General features: G+C 42.8%; 1 protein-coding gene across 1 annotated transcript in view; it reads right to left on the reverse strand.

Moving 5' to 3' along the window:
• Positions 1-17,814, reverse strand: part of meiob (meiosis specific with OB-fold) — a 59,532-nt gene that overhangs the window by 14,723 nt on the left and 26,995 nt on the right. The window contains exons 9-11 of the mRNA XM_078558655.1: positions 17,277-17,369; positions 9,495-9,648; positions 8,325-8,514 (exon numbers count right to left, since the gene is read on the reverse strand). Coding sequence (XP_078414781.1) covers positions 8,325-8,514; positions 9,495-9,648; positions 17,277-17,369 — 437 coding nt within the window. The remainder of the gene's footprint in view (positions 1-8,324; positions 8,515-9,494; positions 9,649-17,276; positions 17,370-17,814) is intronic.

A 17,814-nucleotide genomic window follows, 5' to 3' on the forward strand; every position in this document is an offset into this window, starting at 1 on the left:
GAAGAAACTCCTCCTCATCTCAGTCTTAAATGGGAGACCCCTTATTTTTAAACTGTGCCAAGTTCTGGATTCCCCCATGAGACAAAACATCCTCTCAGAATCTACCCTCTGAAGCCCCCTCCGAATCTTAAATGCTTCTTTACGATCACCTCTGATCCTTCTAAACTCCAATGTGTATAGGCCCAACTGCTCAACCTTTCTGCGTAAGGTAATCCCTCCATCCCAGGAATCAGAGTTGTAATCTTCTCTGAACTGCTTCTAATGCAATTATATCCTTCCTTAAGAGACCAAAACTTACACAGTACTCCTTGGTACAGTTTCACCAATACCATGTACAGTTGTGGCAAGATTCCCTACTTATTTACTCCATCCCCCTTGCTGTACCTGCATACTAACTTTTTGTGATTCATATACAAGGACACCCAGATCCCTCTGTATTGCATGTTGCAGTCCCTCTCCATTTAAATAATATTCTGCTTTTCTGTTCTTCCAGCCAAAGTGGACAACCTCACATTTTCCTACGTTATATTCCATCTGCCAAATTTTTGCCCACTCACTTAACCTATCAACATCTCTTTGTAGGCTGTTTATATCATCCTGACAACTTGCTTTCCTGCATATTTTTGTATCTTTAGCAAATTTGGCTAGAATACAGTTGGTCCCTTCATCCAAGTAATTAATATAGATTGTAAATATTGTTGAAAAAAGACACATGTTGTCGAAACGTTTCTTCTTGCATCTGTGTACGTATGGGCTGCCCAAGACACACAGAAGTGATGTCCTTTTGTGCATTCTCTTGTCTATGACAAGTTCTGCACAACATGAAATGGCCAATGGTTAGGCGAGTTGCAACAAAGAGTTTTGAGCAAGTTTTCCACATACACGGTGAAGGATTCCTTCACATTTGCAAAGACCATACAGGACTCGCATATCAATAGCGATGCTGTGTCCATGTGCTCATTTGACATTGTCTAGCCTATTCACCAATGTATTGCTCAAGGAAGCCATAGACATTTGCACTGCAGCACTATATCATGTGATCTAGACCTTATTTAATCAGTATTCATTGAACTATGAACTCAGCAACTCGCGCGGTTGAGTTCAGTTTTAACTACATCATGTATGCCCAAATAGATGGTGTTGCCATGGGTCACCTCTAGGCCCAACTCTCACAAACATCTTTATTGGGTTCTATGAGAAATCCATCTTTGATGGAATAACACCCACCCTCCTACCCCTTGCATTTATCTGATATGTTTTCTATATTTGAATCTGCAGCTGCATGCAAGAGTTTCCTCACACACCTGAATGGGCTCCATCCTGCATTCAAATTCATCTTTGAAATGGAGCAGTCAAATGAGCTCCCTTTCCTTGACATGCTAGTTGAGAAATCTTACAGGGGACCCTTTACTACCATCTAGCACAAGCGTACCTTCACTGGTCAATATACGTGTTGGGATTCCTACAGTTTCACGCGCTATAAGATTGGCCTTATTGGCAACCGCGTAAATAGGGCCTGAGCCAGCATGGAAGCTTAATGCTGAAATAGGGCACATCAAAGCCATTCTGCGAGATAATAGGTACTCTGATCAGATCATTGCTTGCTGTATGTGCAAACTCATGAATGGGCCTAAGGCCACCACTTTCAGGCCTGAAAAGTGCCCAGTCTACCTCAGATTGCCCTGGAAAGGCAAGATATCTTGAAAATTTGATTAACAGGTGAAGCTAACTATTTCACACTGCTGCTATGCAGTAGCAACATGAGAGCTGGTTGCCACTAACAGGATACTGCCATCAAGCCAAAAAGGCATTCTGCCCATCACACAAACAAGTAATGTGGTATGTGAATTTCAGTGCCAGTACGATGTTAGGTATGTAGGTCATACATCCCAAAGACTGGCAGATTGTATCAAACAGCATGTCCTTCAGCTATTTAGAACAGGCAAGGCACTAACCATACCCAACCAGCCTGTGCTTGCAAAACTCAAAACATTGTCCAACTTTAGATGTGATTCCACGATTGGACAACATTTGCTAAACAATCCTGAGTGTGCTAAGAATTACGCTGACAACCAATTTAGGATGATCAGTCGGGCTCGCACTTATGCATGCTAGAAGCTACATATATTAATACATACGGCCCTGTTCTATGCAGGCAGAAATAACATGTACACACATTGCGCTTCTTTCAACTAAACAAAATAGGCAACAGCCATTCTCTGGTTCATTCCCCAGGGCAATTCTTGACCAGAATCAACCTGCCAGGTCTGAATTTAAACAAAGCTTAGCTGTTAACTGTCAGTCAGTCACCAGTTAACTGATGCATTCTCCATGGCAATGCCTCTGCCAATCAGAGTCCACTTGCCAACTAATCTGCACTCTCTTCTCATGAAGTATAAATTGTTGTTCCCTTTACATTTGGTATTCTTGTGAATTGTCCTGGTGAGTGCAAGATGAAAAGCTTCGACAACATGTCTTTTTCAACAATACTCAAGTTCTGTCCTATTAAACGACAGATTATAAATAGTTGAAGCCCCAGCACTGATCCCTGTGGCACTCCATTAGCTACAGTTTGCCAACCTGAAAATGATCCATTTATCCCGGCTCTGTTTCCTGTTTGTCAATATATCACCTGCAACACCATGAGGTCTTGTCTTGTGTAGTAATCTTTTCTGTGCGCACCGTATGTGTTGCCCTGGAAGTCCCTTTGAACAGTGATATCCAGATGGAACAATCTGAGCTTCCGTGGCAGTAGTCTGAGATTCCAGCACACAGCCTTTTGGTGGAAGTTTCTTGTGCTGCAATGGAAGCTGTGACATTAGCCATCGGACGTTGTATCCTGATGTGCTGATGGAGGTGACCACTTATTCCATGCTGGAAAAGATGGTTCCAAGCTTCGTGCAAAGTCCTGTGCCAAGTTTGTGCTGAACTATTCCATGCTCCTTAACATTATGCACATGCTTTCTATCAGCCTTTCTAGTGCACATCTGTCAGCCATCTTCCATGTCCTGGCCCACTGAAGTCCTCATCTGTGATTCCTCTGCGACAGAACTAGTATGCAACCTCGCCTCCAGGCGAGCTAGCACCTGCACTATCCTTCTCCACCCTGGATTCTGTGCACTTATGCCAGGTGTCAACCAGGAAACTGGTTACTTTAGACCTGGTAATGTGCAAAGAAACAGGATTAGTTAATTACCTCATAGTAAAGGAGCATCTAGGCAACAGTGATCATAACTGTTTCACGTTCAGTTTGAGTGTGAGAAGTGTGGGTCTAAGACTAATCTGTTAAACTTAAATAAAGGCAATTACAAGGGTATGAAGAGAGAGTTGGCTAAAGTGAACTGGGAAAATGGGTTAAAAGGTGGGACACTAGAGGAGCTAGTGGCAAATTTTTAAGGAAATATTTCATAACTCTCAGCAAAGGTATATTCCATTAAGAAAGAAAGACTCTATGAGAAGGGTGCTAAGGAAGTTAAAGATTGTTATCCAAATTGAAAGAAAAAGCATACAATACTTCAAAGATTAGTGGTAGGTCAGAAGGTTGGACAAATTTTAGAAACCAGCAAAGAATGACTAAGAAAAAAAGAGGGAGAAATTTTAGAGTACAAGGGGAAATGAGCTAGAAATATAAAAACAGATAGTAATCATTTCTACGAGTATTTATAAAGGGAAAGAGTAACTAAAGTGGGCATTGGTCCCTTTGAGGGCGAGACTGGGGAATTAATAATAGGAAAAAAGGAAATGACGGAAGCGTTGGAACAGATATTTTGAGTCAGTCTTCACCACAGAAGACATAAAAACATCCCACGAGTACTTGAAAATCAAAAGGGACTAAAAACAATCACAAGCACGAGGGAAAAGGTACTGGGAAAACTGTTAGAACTAAAAGCTGACAAGTCCCCAGGATCCCCTGCATCCTAGGGTCTTAAAAGAAATGTCAGTCTCTGACATGATTGAGTAACGGTGACTTTTCAGTTTCATTATCTTCTTCTTCCTTTGACTGGGAAGGTTCCAATTCTTGGATATCTAAAATGACAAAGTGACAAATACTGGGTTGTGGTGAGGGGAGAGGAGAAAGTAAGAAGTGCATGCTTACAACATCTGTAGCTTGTGAGTCATAAGTGATTCTGGGATGAAGAACTAGGATGAAAGGAGGATTATGTGTGCAGATACCCTCATCATCAATCCATTCCACCCCACCGGTAACTACAGCCTTAGCAATGATGTTTCCCATCAATGCCAGCACTGTCTTCTCCATGTAGTTAATACATGTATGTCTGCTTGTCCTTTTCCAGTTCTTTCCTACTGCCTGTTGTTTTGTGCCACCTTCTCCTGCAATAAAGGGGAAGTATGTCAGTGAGTGTCCTGTAATATGTTTGGGTGATGTGGCGGTCATGGTTGAACAACAGTCAATGTGTGCAAGCTGTGAGTGCAGGACTTGCAACAGTACTAATTGTGTGAGAGTGAGGTAAAACATATGAGTTCAAGGGTTGATTACTGATTTTTGGTTGCTGTGTGATGGGGGTATAGTGAATCGAGCAATGGATCAGGCTAATGGTGCAGCTGGTTGGATATGGTATTTGAAGACTGAACTCATGCACCTTCATTATAATATTTAGATTTGGGTTGACAACTCATGTCAGATCATTGAATTTCTCCCTGCACTAGATCCATGTTCTTGGAGCTACACTACTGGCATTGACCTCTGCTGTTACTTTTCTCAAGTAGCAGCAAATTAGGAATAAGTGTGGTTGTGATGGCTCCTAGAGGCATACACAGAAGTTAAATATTTGAACAAAGTAGTTTCCATGTGAGGCTCAGTAATTTGATACTGCAGCACTGTGGACTGTCTAACTAACAGCATTGTAGTTGCTCTGCACGCAATTGTGCAACTGCAAGTAGATTTCATTGCAGTATGTCTCCTACTTATCAGTGGTGTTGATGAAGTGCAAATTAAATGCATGATTTGATATTTACTTTAGGTGTCAGCTGAGTATTTGCTCTGAAATAAAAACAGAAAATTTGGAAACACTCAACAAGCAGGTATATCCTTGGAGAGAGAAACAAAATTAATGGGTGGGATTTTCCGGCCCTGCCTGCGACAATTCCTGCCATGGATGGGACTATAAAATCCTGGCCAATGTTTCAGGTTGATGACCTTTCATCAGGATCAAGGAAAGTCAGAGATGAAACAGTTTTTAAGCTAGGACAGAAGCAGGGAAAATGGGAGAGCTATGGCTGGGTAACACTGGGATTTATATGAAAATGAAGCCAGTGCGCTAAGTAATAAAACATGGCTTAGATATAAATTAGATTCCCATCATTTTTAGAGTCATTGAAATATAAATCAGAAAATTGGAAAATATACAACAAGATGTAACAGCTATTTTAAAAACACAACCATAGAACCATAGAAAAGTCACAGTTCAGAAAGAGGCTATTCAGTCCTTCATGTCTGCGCCAGCCAAAAAAAGAGAAAAAAAATAAACTAGCCGCTCATTTTAATCTCACTTTCTAGAACCTGGTCCATAGCCTTGCAGGTTACAGCACCTCAGGTGCAGATCCAGGTACCTTTTAAATGAGTTGAGCGTTCCAGCCTCAACCACCAATTTGGGCAGTGAATTCCAGATGCCCACTACCCTCTGGGTGAAAAGGCTTTTCCTCATAGCCCCTCTAATCCTACTACCGATCACCTTAAATCTATGCCCCCTGGTAATTGACCCCTCAAGCTAGGGGAAACAGATCTTTTCTGTCTACCCTATCTAGGCCCCTCATAATTTTGCCTCAATTAGGTCATTCCTCAGCCTCCTCTGTTCTAAGGAAAACAGCTTATCCAATCTTTCCTCATAGATGCAATTTTCAAGCCTTGGCACCATTCTTGTAAATCTCCTCAGTATTCTCTCCAGAGCAATTATGTCCTTCCTGTAATGCGGTGACCACAATGGTACACAAAATTCCAGCTGTGACCTAACCAGCGTTTTATACAGTTCGAGTATTACACCCTACTTTTGTATTCAATTCCTTGTCCAAAATGGGAAAGCATTTCATATGCTTTCTTTATCACCTTATCCAACTGTCCTGCCGCCTTCAGGGACCTGTGGACATGCACTTCAAGGTGTCATACTTCCTCTACCCCTCTCAATATCCGCCTGTTTATTGAGTATTCCTTTGCTTTGTTTGCTCTCCCCAAAGCATTACCTCAACAACACCAGTTTTCATATATCTACATAAGCAATATTTCAAGATATATTTTAAAATATATTTCTATACAAGAGATGTAATATTCTGTGTGTGTGTGGATTGGCTGGGATTTAAAATCATTCCACAATGCAGCCTGGTTAATATTAGATCTTTTACATTTGTGCAATAATTATTTTGCTGTGTAAAATTTTCACAAGTACATAAATTCAGAACTGCAGGATATTTTTTTAAAAATGCTTCGTTAATACGTGTTTCTGTTTACTTTTAACAATTAAAGAAACTTTAAAAGTTTCAAAAAAAGAAATGTCCCTATCTACAGTGTTGCTTTTATTTTCATTGAATGTTAAGAGCTCTGTAAAATGCCTATCACGTGTATAAAACAATTTATTGAAATACAAAATGTTAAAAAAAAATGGAAGGTCACTATTCAAAATTGTGCAACAAAGTGTATTGACCACTAGTGGGCAGTAATAGATTTGGGAACATCCAAACAAAGTACTGGAATTTGAAAAATAGTCCAAGCCATTAGTAATATACTTTCTATGTATATATTATGACTGCCAGCTAGACTTACTTTTGAACCCTATCTGATATACACATAGCTAACAGTGCAAACATTATTTTAATTATAAATTTACATTATCAATCATCTAAATCTTATTCATGGAATTCTGTAAAGAAACCCAATTACAAACAGAAACAATCATAATAGACATCTGTATGCTCTTTGTTTACTTTCTCATACATGAGTGGTATAACTTGTAAATACATCTACAACTGGATGGTTGAACCAGCAGGACATATACTTAACAGCTGCAGTTTTCTTTCCATCTATAAGGTAACTTAACTAACACTATGAAATTATCTGATCAAGAACTGTGACTGGCAGTGCAGCTAGGATCATCATCTCAGGTTCAGTTATGTCCAACACTGCAGCACTGTGTTATCAGACTGTATCTAATGCCTTTCTACATGGGGTGTCAGTGACGGCCCTGCTTCCAATATAAAATTATCTTGTCCTGGTGAGAATTTTCTTAACATGTAAACCTATGTATGAAATTTATTGTATTTGATTTTTGTATTGTGTTTATTGGAGTTTGATGTCAACGTTTATTTGTTGATAACTAATCCTTACCCAGGAAAGCCAGGAATACCATATTAAATCAAAATTATCTTAAAGGTTTGTTTTATATTAAAAATTACATTTTTGATGAATGTTGTAAGAATAAATAAAAATTGAAAACTAGCCTTAGCCAACAGATCACTTGATTTTCCTTATTTAGATAAAATTTAAGACATTGATGTGAGCCAATACAAAACATAAGAATATTTTTTTATTAAATATATTTACTCATTTTAAAATAGATTTCAATGCAGCTTTTAGTGATCCATTGAATAGAAACGTGTTGCTTAATATTTGATTTTTAAGTACTATCTTATTTTCAGATGGGATGGCAAAATTGAAAAAATGAATTCGCTAACTGTGGTAAAATGAAATAGTCATTCTGATTCTTGCTATACAGTTGTTTTTTAATGGAAAAATTGTTAATGTGACATTATGAGATTTTTTTGTAAGGAATCAGAGGACACACCAATTTATTCATTTAACAATCTAAAAAAGGTGATGAAAAAGCAATGTTCCCTATTTCTTTTCAGTTTTAATGCTATTGTTTTCTGTTCAACCAATATCTCCAAACAACCTTCTTCTGCCCCTCCCTAAGGTGTAATTATCCTGGATAGCCTGGCCAATGTATATGAATTTCATCACACATACAATGCAGCAAAGCAGTGATTTTCTAATACTTATGTTGAAGGTTCCCTTATCAAATAGATTAATCACGGATTTCCTCCTGCCTCCTTCTAAATTATAATACTATATAATCCTCATAACATGGAAGCGTAGCATGTGGAGAATATTTTAATAATGCCTTTGAGTAAACAGATATTTACCTACAGGTGTCGATGAGATGGATGTGCCTGCTTCTCATATTTCACATTATTTCACAGACTCCCTAAGAAGTCTCTTCAGACACCAGTTTACTGGAGTAAAGGACATTGAAGAAAACACTATCAGTTTCTATACTGCAACTTTAATCTAAAACTTCCAAATACCAGATACTTACTGTGTAGCCAAGTGTTTTTTCAGCTGTGCTTCCTGTTAAGTTACATGACTGAAGAGTGCCTGTATGGTCAGACACATCCACCCAGAAATCAAAGCTGGTGATGATGCTTGAGGCGTTAATTGAGCAAGACGAACAGGAAGGATTTGTGCATACATTTGATCCAACATCGATCAAAAATCTGCACCTGCCACTTTGATAAACACAGAAGTATGCGTTTTAAGATTTTTGTTAAATACCATTTGAACACAACATAATTTTACAATTGCCATTTTAATTCTGCACCCTACTCCATCCTGACCTCTGTCCTAATGAAGCTCAATGAAATCTTAAGGAATAGCATTTAATCTTTCAATTAGCCACTTGACAACTTTCTGGGCTAAACATCAAGTTCCACAATTTCATATCATAACCACAGCTCTCATTTTTCTTTGGACAGCAGTTACTTATAATGATTCTGTTTTTGTCATTTTCAGCTCCTTCAAAGGGCTCTGACATTCTAGCTGATTTACTTGGAGCTGTGCTCCTGAGCAGGCTTTACACCTGCTGGGAAGAGCTCTAAGTAAATCTGTGTTAAAAAAACAGGGTATGTATAGGACAAACTGCCCAAGTCTCCGTGAATATGTCCATCTCATCCCATTGTTGAAGGGAATTGTGCAGCAGTCAGGGCAGTAAAACCAACAATCAGAAGTTTAAACTTCCCACATAAGTACCCCCGCTGTGCACATGTCGGGACTTCCTCAGGGTCCCGAGGTGCAACAGCAGCTTAAGTTGAATCATTTGCTGCTCCTGATATCGGAAGATTCATGAAATGTTTTTTTCATTCCAGCATCGTTTTACAGCTTTTGCTTACATTGTCATTTCTAATGGGAAGAAATCTTCAAGTTTAACAATATTGATTCTGCAATAGGATAAATCCTATATTTGGTAAATATTTAAGCTACCTAACCGTGGCCACTCAGAACACAGAACAGGGGAATTGCAGAATCGATGGTCTGGCAAAATTTTATTATATTTTTGTTAAGAAGACTATAGAAGAAAATAATATTGTCCTTGGTCCTAACATTCCTTTATATATTGAACAGATAACCTTTACATTCGATACAGCACCAAGCAAAATTGTTTGCTTTTTAACTATACAAATTTAAAATTAGGTATAAATGTCATTCTTACCATTTGGATTTTATTATTTTTGAACTGTCAGAATCAATATTAAACATAGTAATGTAAGCATATATGATTCCATAGGTGGGCTTTGACTTGCTGACTTTGTCCATTAATTGATTTTTTAACTGCTGCACAGTGAATACATCCACAATTGAATGCACTGCAAAGTTAAAATGAAAATATGTAAGTATGACAATTCCTAAACATTATAATAAGTTGTTCCCCTCCTACATAAGTAAAAGGAGTACACAATACAGAAATCCAGTACTCAAATCATTACAGCTAAGTCATTCAGTGAGTTCTATAGAAAAGAGAAAATGTTGGCTGTCCACTTACCAAGTGAAACATCTATATTGTGTGCACCATAGAACTCTTCAAAGAGGTGTGCAAATAAATGTTTTGTGCTATTGATATACAATTACAGCACAAATAAATAGTGGTAGCAACTTGAGTGTCTCACGTTTAATCACTGACTGGAGCCAAATAATTATTTTCTTTATTAGTACATAACTTAGGGCTTTGTTAATATGCTAGAACCACAATGAAAGCAGAAATTTGGATGTGGGGCATGCCATATCTTTAGCAGTAGTTAACATACGGAGCTAAGACAGCCTTGAAAAGGCTGTTAATATCCCTTGGAATAATGGATCCCTGTGTTTTTATAATGAGCAAAGTGTAAACGTTTTTACTTTAGTTGTCATCAATATCAATTTCTTGGAATGAAACTGAAAATTTATTGTAAATCGTTTATTTTATGTGCTTTCATTGTATGCAGTTTGTAAAATAAAAAACTACGACATTGAAAAGTTTACTGAGTAATTCTGCCCCAAAAGAGAAAGGATGTTAAACTGTAAAAAAATATTTTGAGGGACCCAACAAATAAAATAAAGAAATCAATTTTGCGGCAGTTCTTCTGTTACATAGAAATTAGCTACCTTTTCTAATGGAACCTGTCTCACAATGAAAACTAGTGCCTCCAAGCATACAGCTGCTTCATCTCAACTCTTCATTGATTACTCAAGCATGTGCTGAAAATGGATAAAATTGGGCCATAGCTTCCGAGCTCCCCCGCATCAGATCTGGGTACCCCAAAGATGCGCTGGGGAATCCCTCTCGGAAATTCCCTGGCAAGGGTTTTCACAGCAATTGCCCAGAAATGCTAACTTCCTCTGGACAATTGCCCTGCTCTGGGAACCATCCAAAAATATGATTTAAATCGCAAACTTTGGATCCACCAGGGTTACACCAATAGTTACCCAGAAAAAGTTATGAGAATTAAAACCTCTTCTAACTTCTGGATAAAAATTGAAAATACCCAAACCGACCCCCACAGCAACCCCGACCCCCCACAATATGGGACTCCCCCACACCCCCGACCACTCCCTACAAGGATTCTCCCCCACCCCCTAACTTCCTACCCCACTTCCCTGACCTCCACCACCCCCCCTCCCCCGAGCCCTGGCCCTCCCCGCTCTACGATCCTGCCCACCCCCCCCAAATCCTATCCATGTACCTTAGACACTTACCTTCTCCCTGGCTTGTCAATTTCACTGGTCCCTTTAAACTTACTTGCTTTGCAGCAGCTAGTGCTGTAAAAAAAGGGGACATGGCCTCCTTGAATCTGACGGAGGTGCGCTTCACTGGGGCCTGTGTGGAGTCTTTCAATGCAGGCCCCAAGCAGTTCCAGTGATTGGCAATGTCAGCTTAATTTTCAAGGGCAGGTAAGTATGTATTTATTTCTTCTAATTCCTGCAGGCCATCTCTTTCCATTGCTAGTTGGAAGTTACGACTCATTATTTACCAGAATCCTTCAAGAGTGAGAAGGCCTGGTTCTCTCCATGGCTTCAGAAATCTCCAGGAATAGAAATTAGCTATTTTTCTTGGTGTTTTTGTGCTTTCATTCATGGGACCCCTGATGTCAGGCTGCTCTTGCCAGTTGGCAGCAATTAATTTTGTATTCTGTTTGAATTCAATGAACCTCATACAAATATTCTTTCATAATCATAGTATTGCTGCCATCACATCAATAAGATCACAAACATCTTGCAATTTGTGGCATTTGTTAGGTGTTGATGCATGTACCTTGGCCCTTAGAGACTTTTCTTTGCTAGATTCCCCTGCATAATCGATTCAATTTTATTGTATAATATTAGTGAAATAATATCTTAACCAATGCCATATAACCTTGATGCTGTTCAAAGGCTAGCTGCCATGTCAATAAATGTCACAATGTTACAGAATCAAAGTTAAACGTACATGGCGAACAGCCAAAACTGTTTAGACTTACGTATTTGATAAAAATGGGTAGTACGACTTCAAATATACCTACTGTTTCTGTATTAAAATCAATGAGTGGTCCTTTAAAATCAAAATTTCATTTTTATACACAGTGGTAGAATTGTTAATCTATGGTCTGGATTTTGTAGTAGTAACGATGTGAAATTGTCAGTGTTCACTTCTCTTACTTCTCTGAAACTTAAATTAACTTCCGGAATCTGCACAGGCACAGTTTAATGTGGAAATCCAGAAGTCGCTGTCAATGATTCTACTTTTCACCAACACATGTGTTATTGAAGTCCCCAGATTGCAATCAAATAGAAATAACCGAACTGACAAGAACTTGGCCTGTTTATGCTATTTTACAGTCGTGCTGTAAAAACCTTTGAAAAAGTTACACCTTGACGAATGAGGCATATTTGGGTATGTAACAGTGTACTAACTTAATAATTTCTGCCCAATATCTTCGCTGGCTTGAAAACCTATTTTCAGCTTTGCAGTATGACAATTTTCTCCATTATGATAAAAAGTTCCACGTTTTTCAAATCTTTTTAAAAGGCTTTTTTATGTTATTCAAGTGTCGACCTTCATCCTGTGGGCTAAATTTTCCCTTTGGTGTGCGGGGCCACGCGTAACATGACGTGCGGTGACGTCAGGCGAACGTCCCGACGTCACCGCACGCCATCACGATATTTCGCTGGGCGGGCGCGCGATGCTGTCCGACGTGCGCCCACTATTAATTAACAGACCAGTTAAGGCCCTTGAGGCGCCAGTCGACGCCGATTTTTTGGCGCCTGTGCGATCTTCGGTTCAGCACACGGGCAGGCAGGTAGGACACATTTGTATTAACATCATCCATGGGCGGGATAAGAAGGTTCACTGGGGTCGCGAGCGTGCACAGTCAAGCATTTATTTCTGAAAGTTTTTCAAACTTGCCTGTGTAATCTGCAGTACTTCAAAACGCATACCAGCTGTTTTTTCTGGACTCTTAACCTTCAGGTCAGCACTCTGCAGTGAGTAATCTTTTCTAGGCCTGCAGGTTTCAGGAAGCCTTACCTTAGCCTGGGGATGGGAGCTGAACTGTCCACTGGAAGCAGCTCCTCTGAGGAGGAAGGGAGAGCTAGAAGGGGGAGGAGGCCAGGAGTGCACATTCAGCCTCCAGTGGAGCCACTTTTGGGAGTACAAGCGTAGGCACAAGGGGCACAGGGCCAAGAGGTAGTCCAAGGCAGAAGGGGCCGCAGAAGACACCACTATCCTGCTGCCAAGGTATACAGGTGGTGAAGCAGCTACCTCAATATGTCTGAGGCGCAGTGCCGAAGGAGGCTCCGTCTCTCAAGTCAACTACATCTGTCAGATGATAGGGCCTAAGATCTCCGCTAACTGCGTGGGTGGACACCCCATGCCAGTGGCTCTGAATGTCACAGCTACCCTCAACTTCTATGCCTCTGGCTCCTTCTAGGGGTCGGTGGGTGATCTTTGCCATGTCTCCCAATCAGCTGTCCACACTTGTGTCAAGCAGGTTACAGATGCTCTGTTCAGGCATGCATTAACCTTCATCCACTACCGTTGGGACCAGGCGAGCCAGACACAGCGAGTCAGAGGTTTCACGGCAATTGCTGGCTTCCCCCGCGTCCAGGGTGCAATAGACTGCACAAATGTGGCCATCAAGGGGCCAGCAGGTGAGCCTGGTGCCTTCATCTACAGGAAGGGCTTCTACTCCATGAATGTGCAGATAGTGTGTGATCACAGGATGCTGATTTTACAAGTCTGTGCAAAGTACCCAGGCAGATCCCGCAACACCTACATCTTCAGACACTCCCAGGTGGCTCTTCAGTGCTCCAGCCCGGCTTGACGGATGGCTGCTGGGTGACAAGGGCTATCCCCTCAGAAGGTGGCTCATGACGCCTCTCCGCCATCCAACAACAGAAGCTGAGCAGCGGTAGAATAGGTGCCACGCCTCCACAAGGGCTGTGGTGGAGAGAACCATTGGTCTTCTCAAGATGCGCTTCTGATGTCTGGACCGCTCAGGGGGCGCACTCCAGTACCCCCCAGATCGTTTCTCGGTGATAGTGGTTGCATGCTGCACTCTCCACAATCTTGCGCTGGAAAGGGGGGACGAGTGGATGATGAAGATGTTGACGCAGTGGCTGCTGCTGCACACGATGTGTCCAGCAGTGAGTCCAAGGATGAGCATGCACAGGGAAATACTGAGGGGGTAGACACTGACCCGGGCATGCTCCAGGGAGGCAGGGACACTCGGGAGGCTTTAATCCAACGAACCTTCAGCTAGCACATCACAGATGGACCACCAGGACAAGCCTGGGCTGTAGGCTCCATACTCGACACCTAAGTTTAAAATCTGCCAGGTTAGGAACAGTCACTAAGGGCCTTGTTAATAAAGCTGAATGTCCAACCAAGCACTCATTACAATTTTGGAAACCATACACATGCAGAAGAAAAGAGGTACCCTCAGCCATGGTGACATATCTGAATTTATTCTGCCAAGCAAACCAACTTATTCCAAAAAAAAAAGAGAATAGTGTTACCAAACATAACAAATCATAAGGACCTCATCTCGGGTCGAGACAAAAGCACCAGTGAAAAATCCGTGGTGTGCCTAAGGCGCCTTATGTTTATGTTTCTAGGTGCTATGTCTTGGTGCTGCCCCATTTCTGGGAGTGGCATCTGAGACAGCCTGCTGACTCTGCTGTCCTGTTGGCCTTGATGACCTTGGTGGTCATCCTCTGGCCTGTGGAGCCAGTGCTGGCCCTACCTGGGAGGGAGCAGCCAGTTCCACAGCTGGCATCTCCCCAGTCGTCGCAGCCTCACCGGATGCTACAGTCACTGGGATAGGGGCGGAGGAGCTGCTGCCCTCATCCGGAACGCCCTGAGAGGTGCCCGCAGAGACAACAGGCAGCTGCTGCGCCGATGTGAGGCCGCTTCGGACCTCCCTGCTCACCGCTTGGATGGATGGGCACCAAGCTGGGAAAGTTGATGCCTAAACCATCTCCCACACTGGCACTGACCAGCTGAGGTCAATGCCGATGTGAGGGCTTGCTGGTCAGAGCGCATCCCCAGGAATCCCTGACGGGTCTCCTGGAGGAGGCTCTCCATGAGAGTTGCCACTCTCTCCATGGAGGACGCATGGTGCTCGGACATGTGGCTCATTGCTTTGGCGATTGCCTGCGTAGACTCCTCCACCACAGAGACCAAGTCATGCATTGCCTCAGGTATCTCGCCCAGATGCTTCCGCACATCCGGCTGCATTTCCTGCTGCGTCGTGGACGACTCCAGAGGCACATCATCAGGCACCAACTGAGCATGTGCCTGGTCCCTGCAGCCCTACGATTGCTGGCGCCATGGGCACCGTCTGTCTCTGCCAGCTCCTCCAGTGACTGTGAAGTGCCCTCACCACTGTGCCCTGGGACACTAGCCTGATGTTCGAATTCCCACCGAGGTGCTAGTATCTGCGCTGGTGCCTGCCTGGCAGAGATGGTGTGACGCTGGTGAGACTTCAGGCCCCTCAGGTGTGAGAGGGGGCCTCTGCTGCTCCTCCTCCCGGCCCTGCTCCAATGATGCTGAAAGGAAGAACAAGGACAGTGGATCAGTAAATGTGGAGACAATGTCAAAGTGTATCCCTGTCCCCCAAATCATTATGCACTCATCCTTCCACAACCTATGGTCAAGCAACGTTGCAAAATTAAATCAATTAACATTCAGCAGTGCTATGGCTGTTGGGAGAACAATGCTGACCTCACTGTTGGACATAAATACCTGTCGGTAGCACCCCGGCCTCACCGACACCAATGGACCTTGGCGCATGGCGCCTCTCCAGATCCCGGGCCTCCTGCTCGAAGCGGCTAAGAATGGTGATCTGTGTCTGGCCGCCTCCAGTCCTCGCACGCTCTGCCATGTTATGAGCATTCTTCTCCTGAAAATGAGAGACGAGACGATTAGTGAAAATTGCACATGGACTCTCTTCAAGCACGGCCCACCCCAACCAGAGTGGGACATAGCAGGGCTCCAGAGCCTCCTCACCTCGCTGCTGCCGAACACTCACACAAAGATGCTAGGCCTGCTCCACGCCCCCCCAACCCCTCCTTGGACAAATGTTACCTACATCACATTAGGCACCACACTGTACATACTTCCATAACAAGGAGGCGCAAGCACGTGAAGCGCAGAGAGCAGCAGATGGTTCGTTGCCACGTCACCTTGAAGATCCCCTCCCAGCATGTCATCACCCTGACTTGGACATGTCCTGGAGTTCAAACACAGCGCCTAGGTGCAGCTCCTCCAGGTTGCCCCCAAACCAGTCACGTGGGACTCAGTGTAACACATGCTGCGGGGGCAATACACAACTCTTCATCACCCTCTCAGGCTGACCTCAGCATGGGCAGTATTTGTTTGCCCACCCAGCAAAGGACAAACGCCGTCAATGATTCAACGCAGTCCCGACAATCTGATTTCGGGAGGGAGAGGAGCAGCAGGGGGGGTAAGCCGACCTGCTGGGTTACGTGACCAATGCCGACATGGTACTCACCCTGCCAGAGCGCAACAAGTTGTTGAAGCACTTGCGACACTGGATACAGGTGCGCCACACCATGTCGCAGGAGCTCACCACCTCCGCCACCTCCTCTCAGGCACGTTTCGTCATGTGGGGGAGCCTCCTCCTCCCATCCTGGAGAACCAGCACCTCCAGCCGTGCTACCACCTCCTCGAGGAGGGCAGCAAGGCAGTCATCCGAAAAACGAGGGGCACACTGGCCTCCCACCCTACCCTCCGGCCTGGCCTGTCCTGCTGCCCTAACCTCCAGCCTCGCCTGCTCCGCTGGCCTACCCTCCGGACTGGCCTGCTCACCAGAAGCCCTCTGGTGAGCCCTTCCACTTGACATTGTGAACAGCCTTGCAAAGGCTGCTCGCCACTGGACCCAGCAGACAATGCACTCCTGCCGTTGCCCGCCCACTCCTGCTATCCTCGGGAGTCGGGCATTACGCTGGGGGGGCCTTAATTGGCCCACCTGCATAAAATGGCGGCGCGGACCCAATTACGGGCGGCGATCGAGTCTACCCCCCCACTGCCAAACAGAAAATTCAGCCCCATGTGCATGTTCCAATCTTATTTTATTCCCTGTTAAGTGATATTAAAAAGTGAAGGATAATCAGTGCTTCAAACTTCCTGCAGAATGCTTCAAAGCAATTAGCTGTTTACCCTACTTGATGACTTCACTGTTGCTGGATGACTGGAGATCCCCTTGACTTGGCACAAGTTTCAAATGGATGTTGTGAAAAGGGAAATCTATGCCATAGAGATCGGTAGATCTTTGTGGGCAACTTTGAAGTCAATGGGAACACTGTCACATTGCTGTTGACTGCAAAACCTAGCCCTGTTTATCACAATTAAGTAAAGCAATTTACGTAGTATGTCTAATATAATTTTTACATCACTGATGAGTATAAAAAGCCAACATATATTAAATTGTATTTTCAAATATAAAACTCAATGACTTACAGTTTATTAATTCATGTGTTTGTTCTGGATCTTCACCATCATTTTCTGCATATTCTTTGGCAAAGTTAAATAGCAGATTGGCTTCTTTAGTGTCTTGATATTTCCAGGTAGAAAGACAAAACTTAGCAATTATACATTTCTTTTACTGTATCGCAGTATTTTAGATATCTAAGGTTAATAATGTTCTTTTCTGTTCAATCCAGAAAGAATCTAATTAAATTCTACTTCAGTCAGTGAATCAAAATCCAGTCACAACAAAGAAAAAGAAAAATATGACTTGCTTTTTCAGTGATAATACAATAAAGAATATACTAAATACAAGTCACTGATCTATCACCTTACAAAAATAGATTATGTCTGTACAATATCATCGCAGATTAAAATTAACTATAGATTACATGGCACTCTTTGAAGTGGAGGGAGATCTCCTGAATCTCGGCCAACATTCCCCCCTCAACTAATACCAACAAAAGCAGATTAACTGGTCCTTCGTTTAATTGTTGTTTATGGCATCCACTCACAATATGACAGAAACTGG

The sequence above is a fragment of the Cetorhinus maximus genome, chromosome 15, assembly GCF_964194155.1.
Source record: "Cetorhinus maximus chromosome 15, sCetMax3.hap1.1, whole genome shotgun sequence".
NCBI classification, from domain to species: domain Eukaryota; kingdom Metazoa; phylum Chordata; class Chondrichthyes; order Lamniformes; family Cetorhinidae; genus Cetorhinus; species Cetorhinus maximus.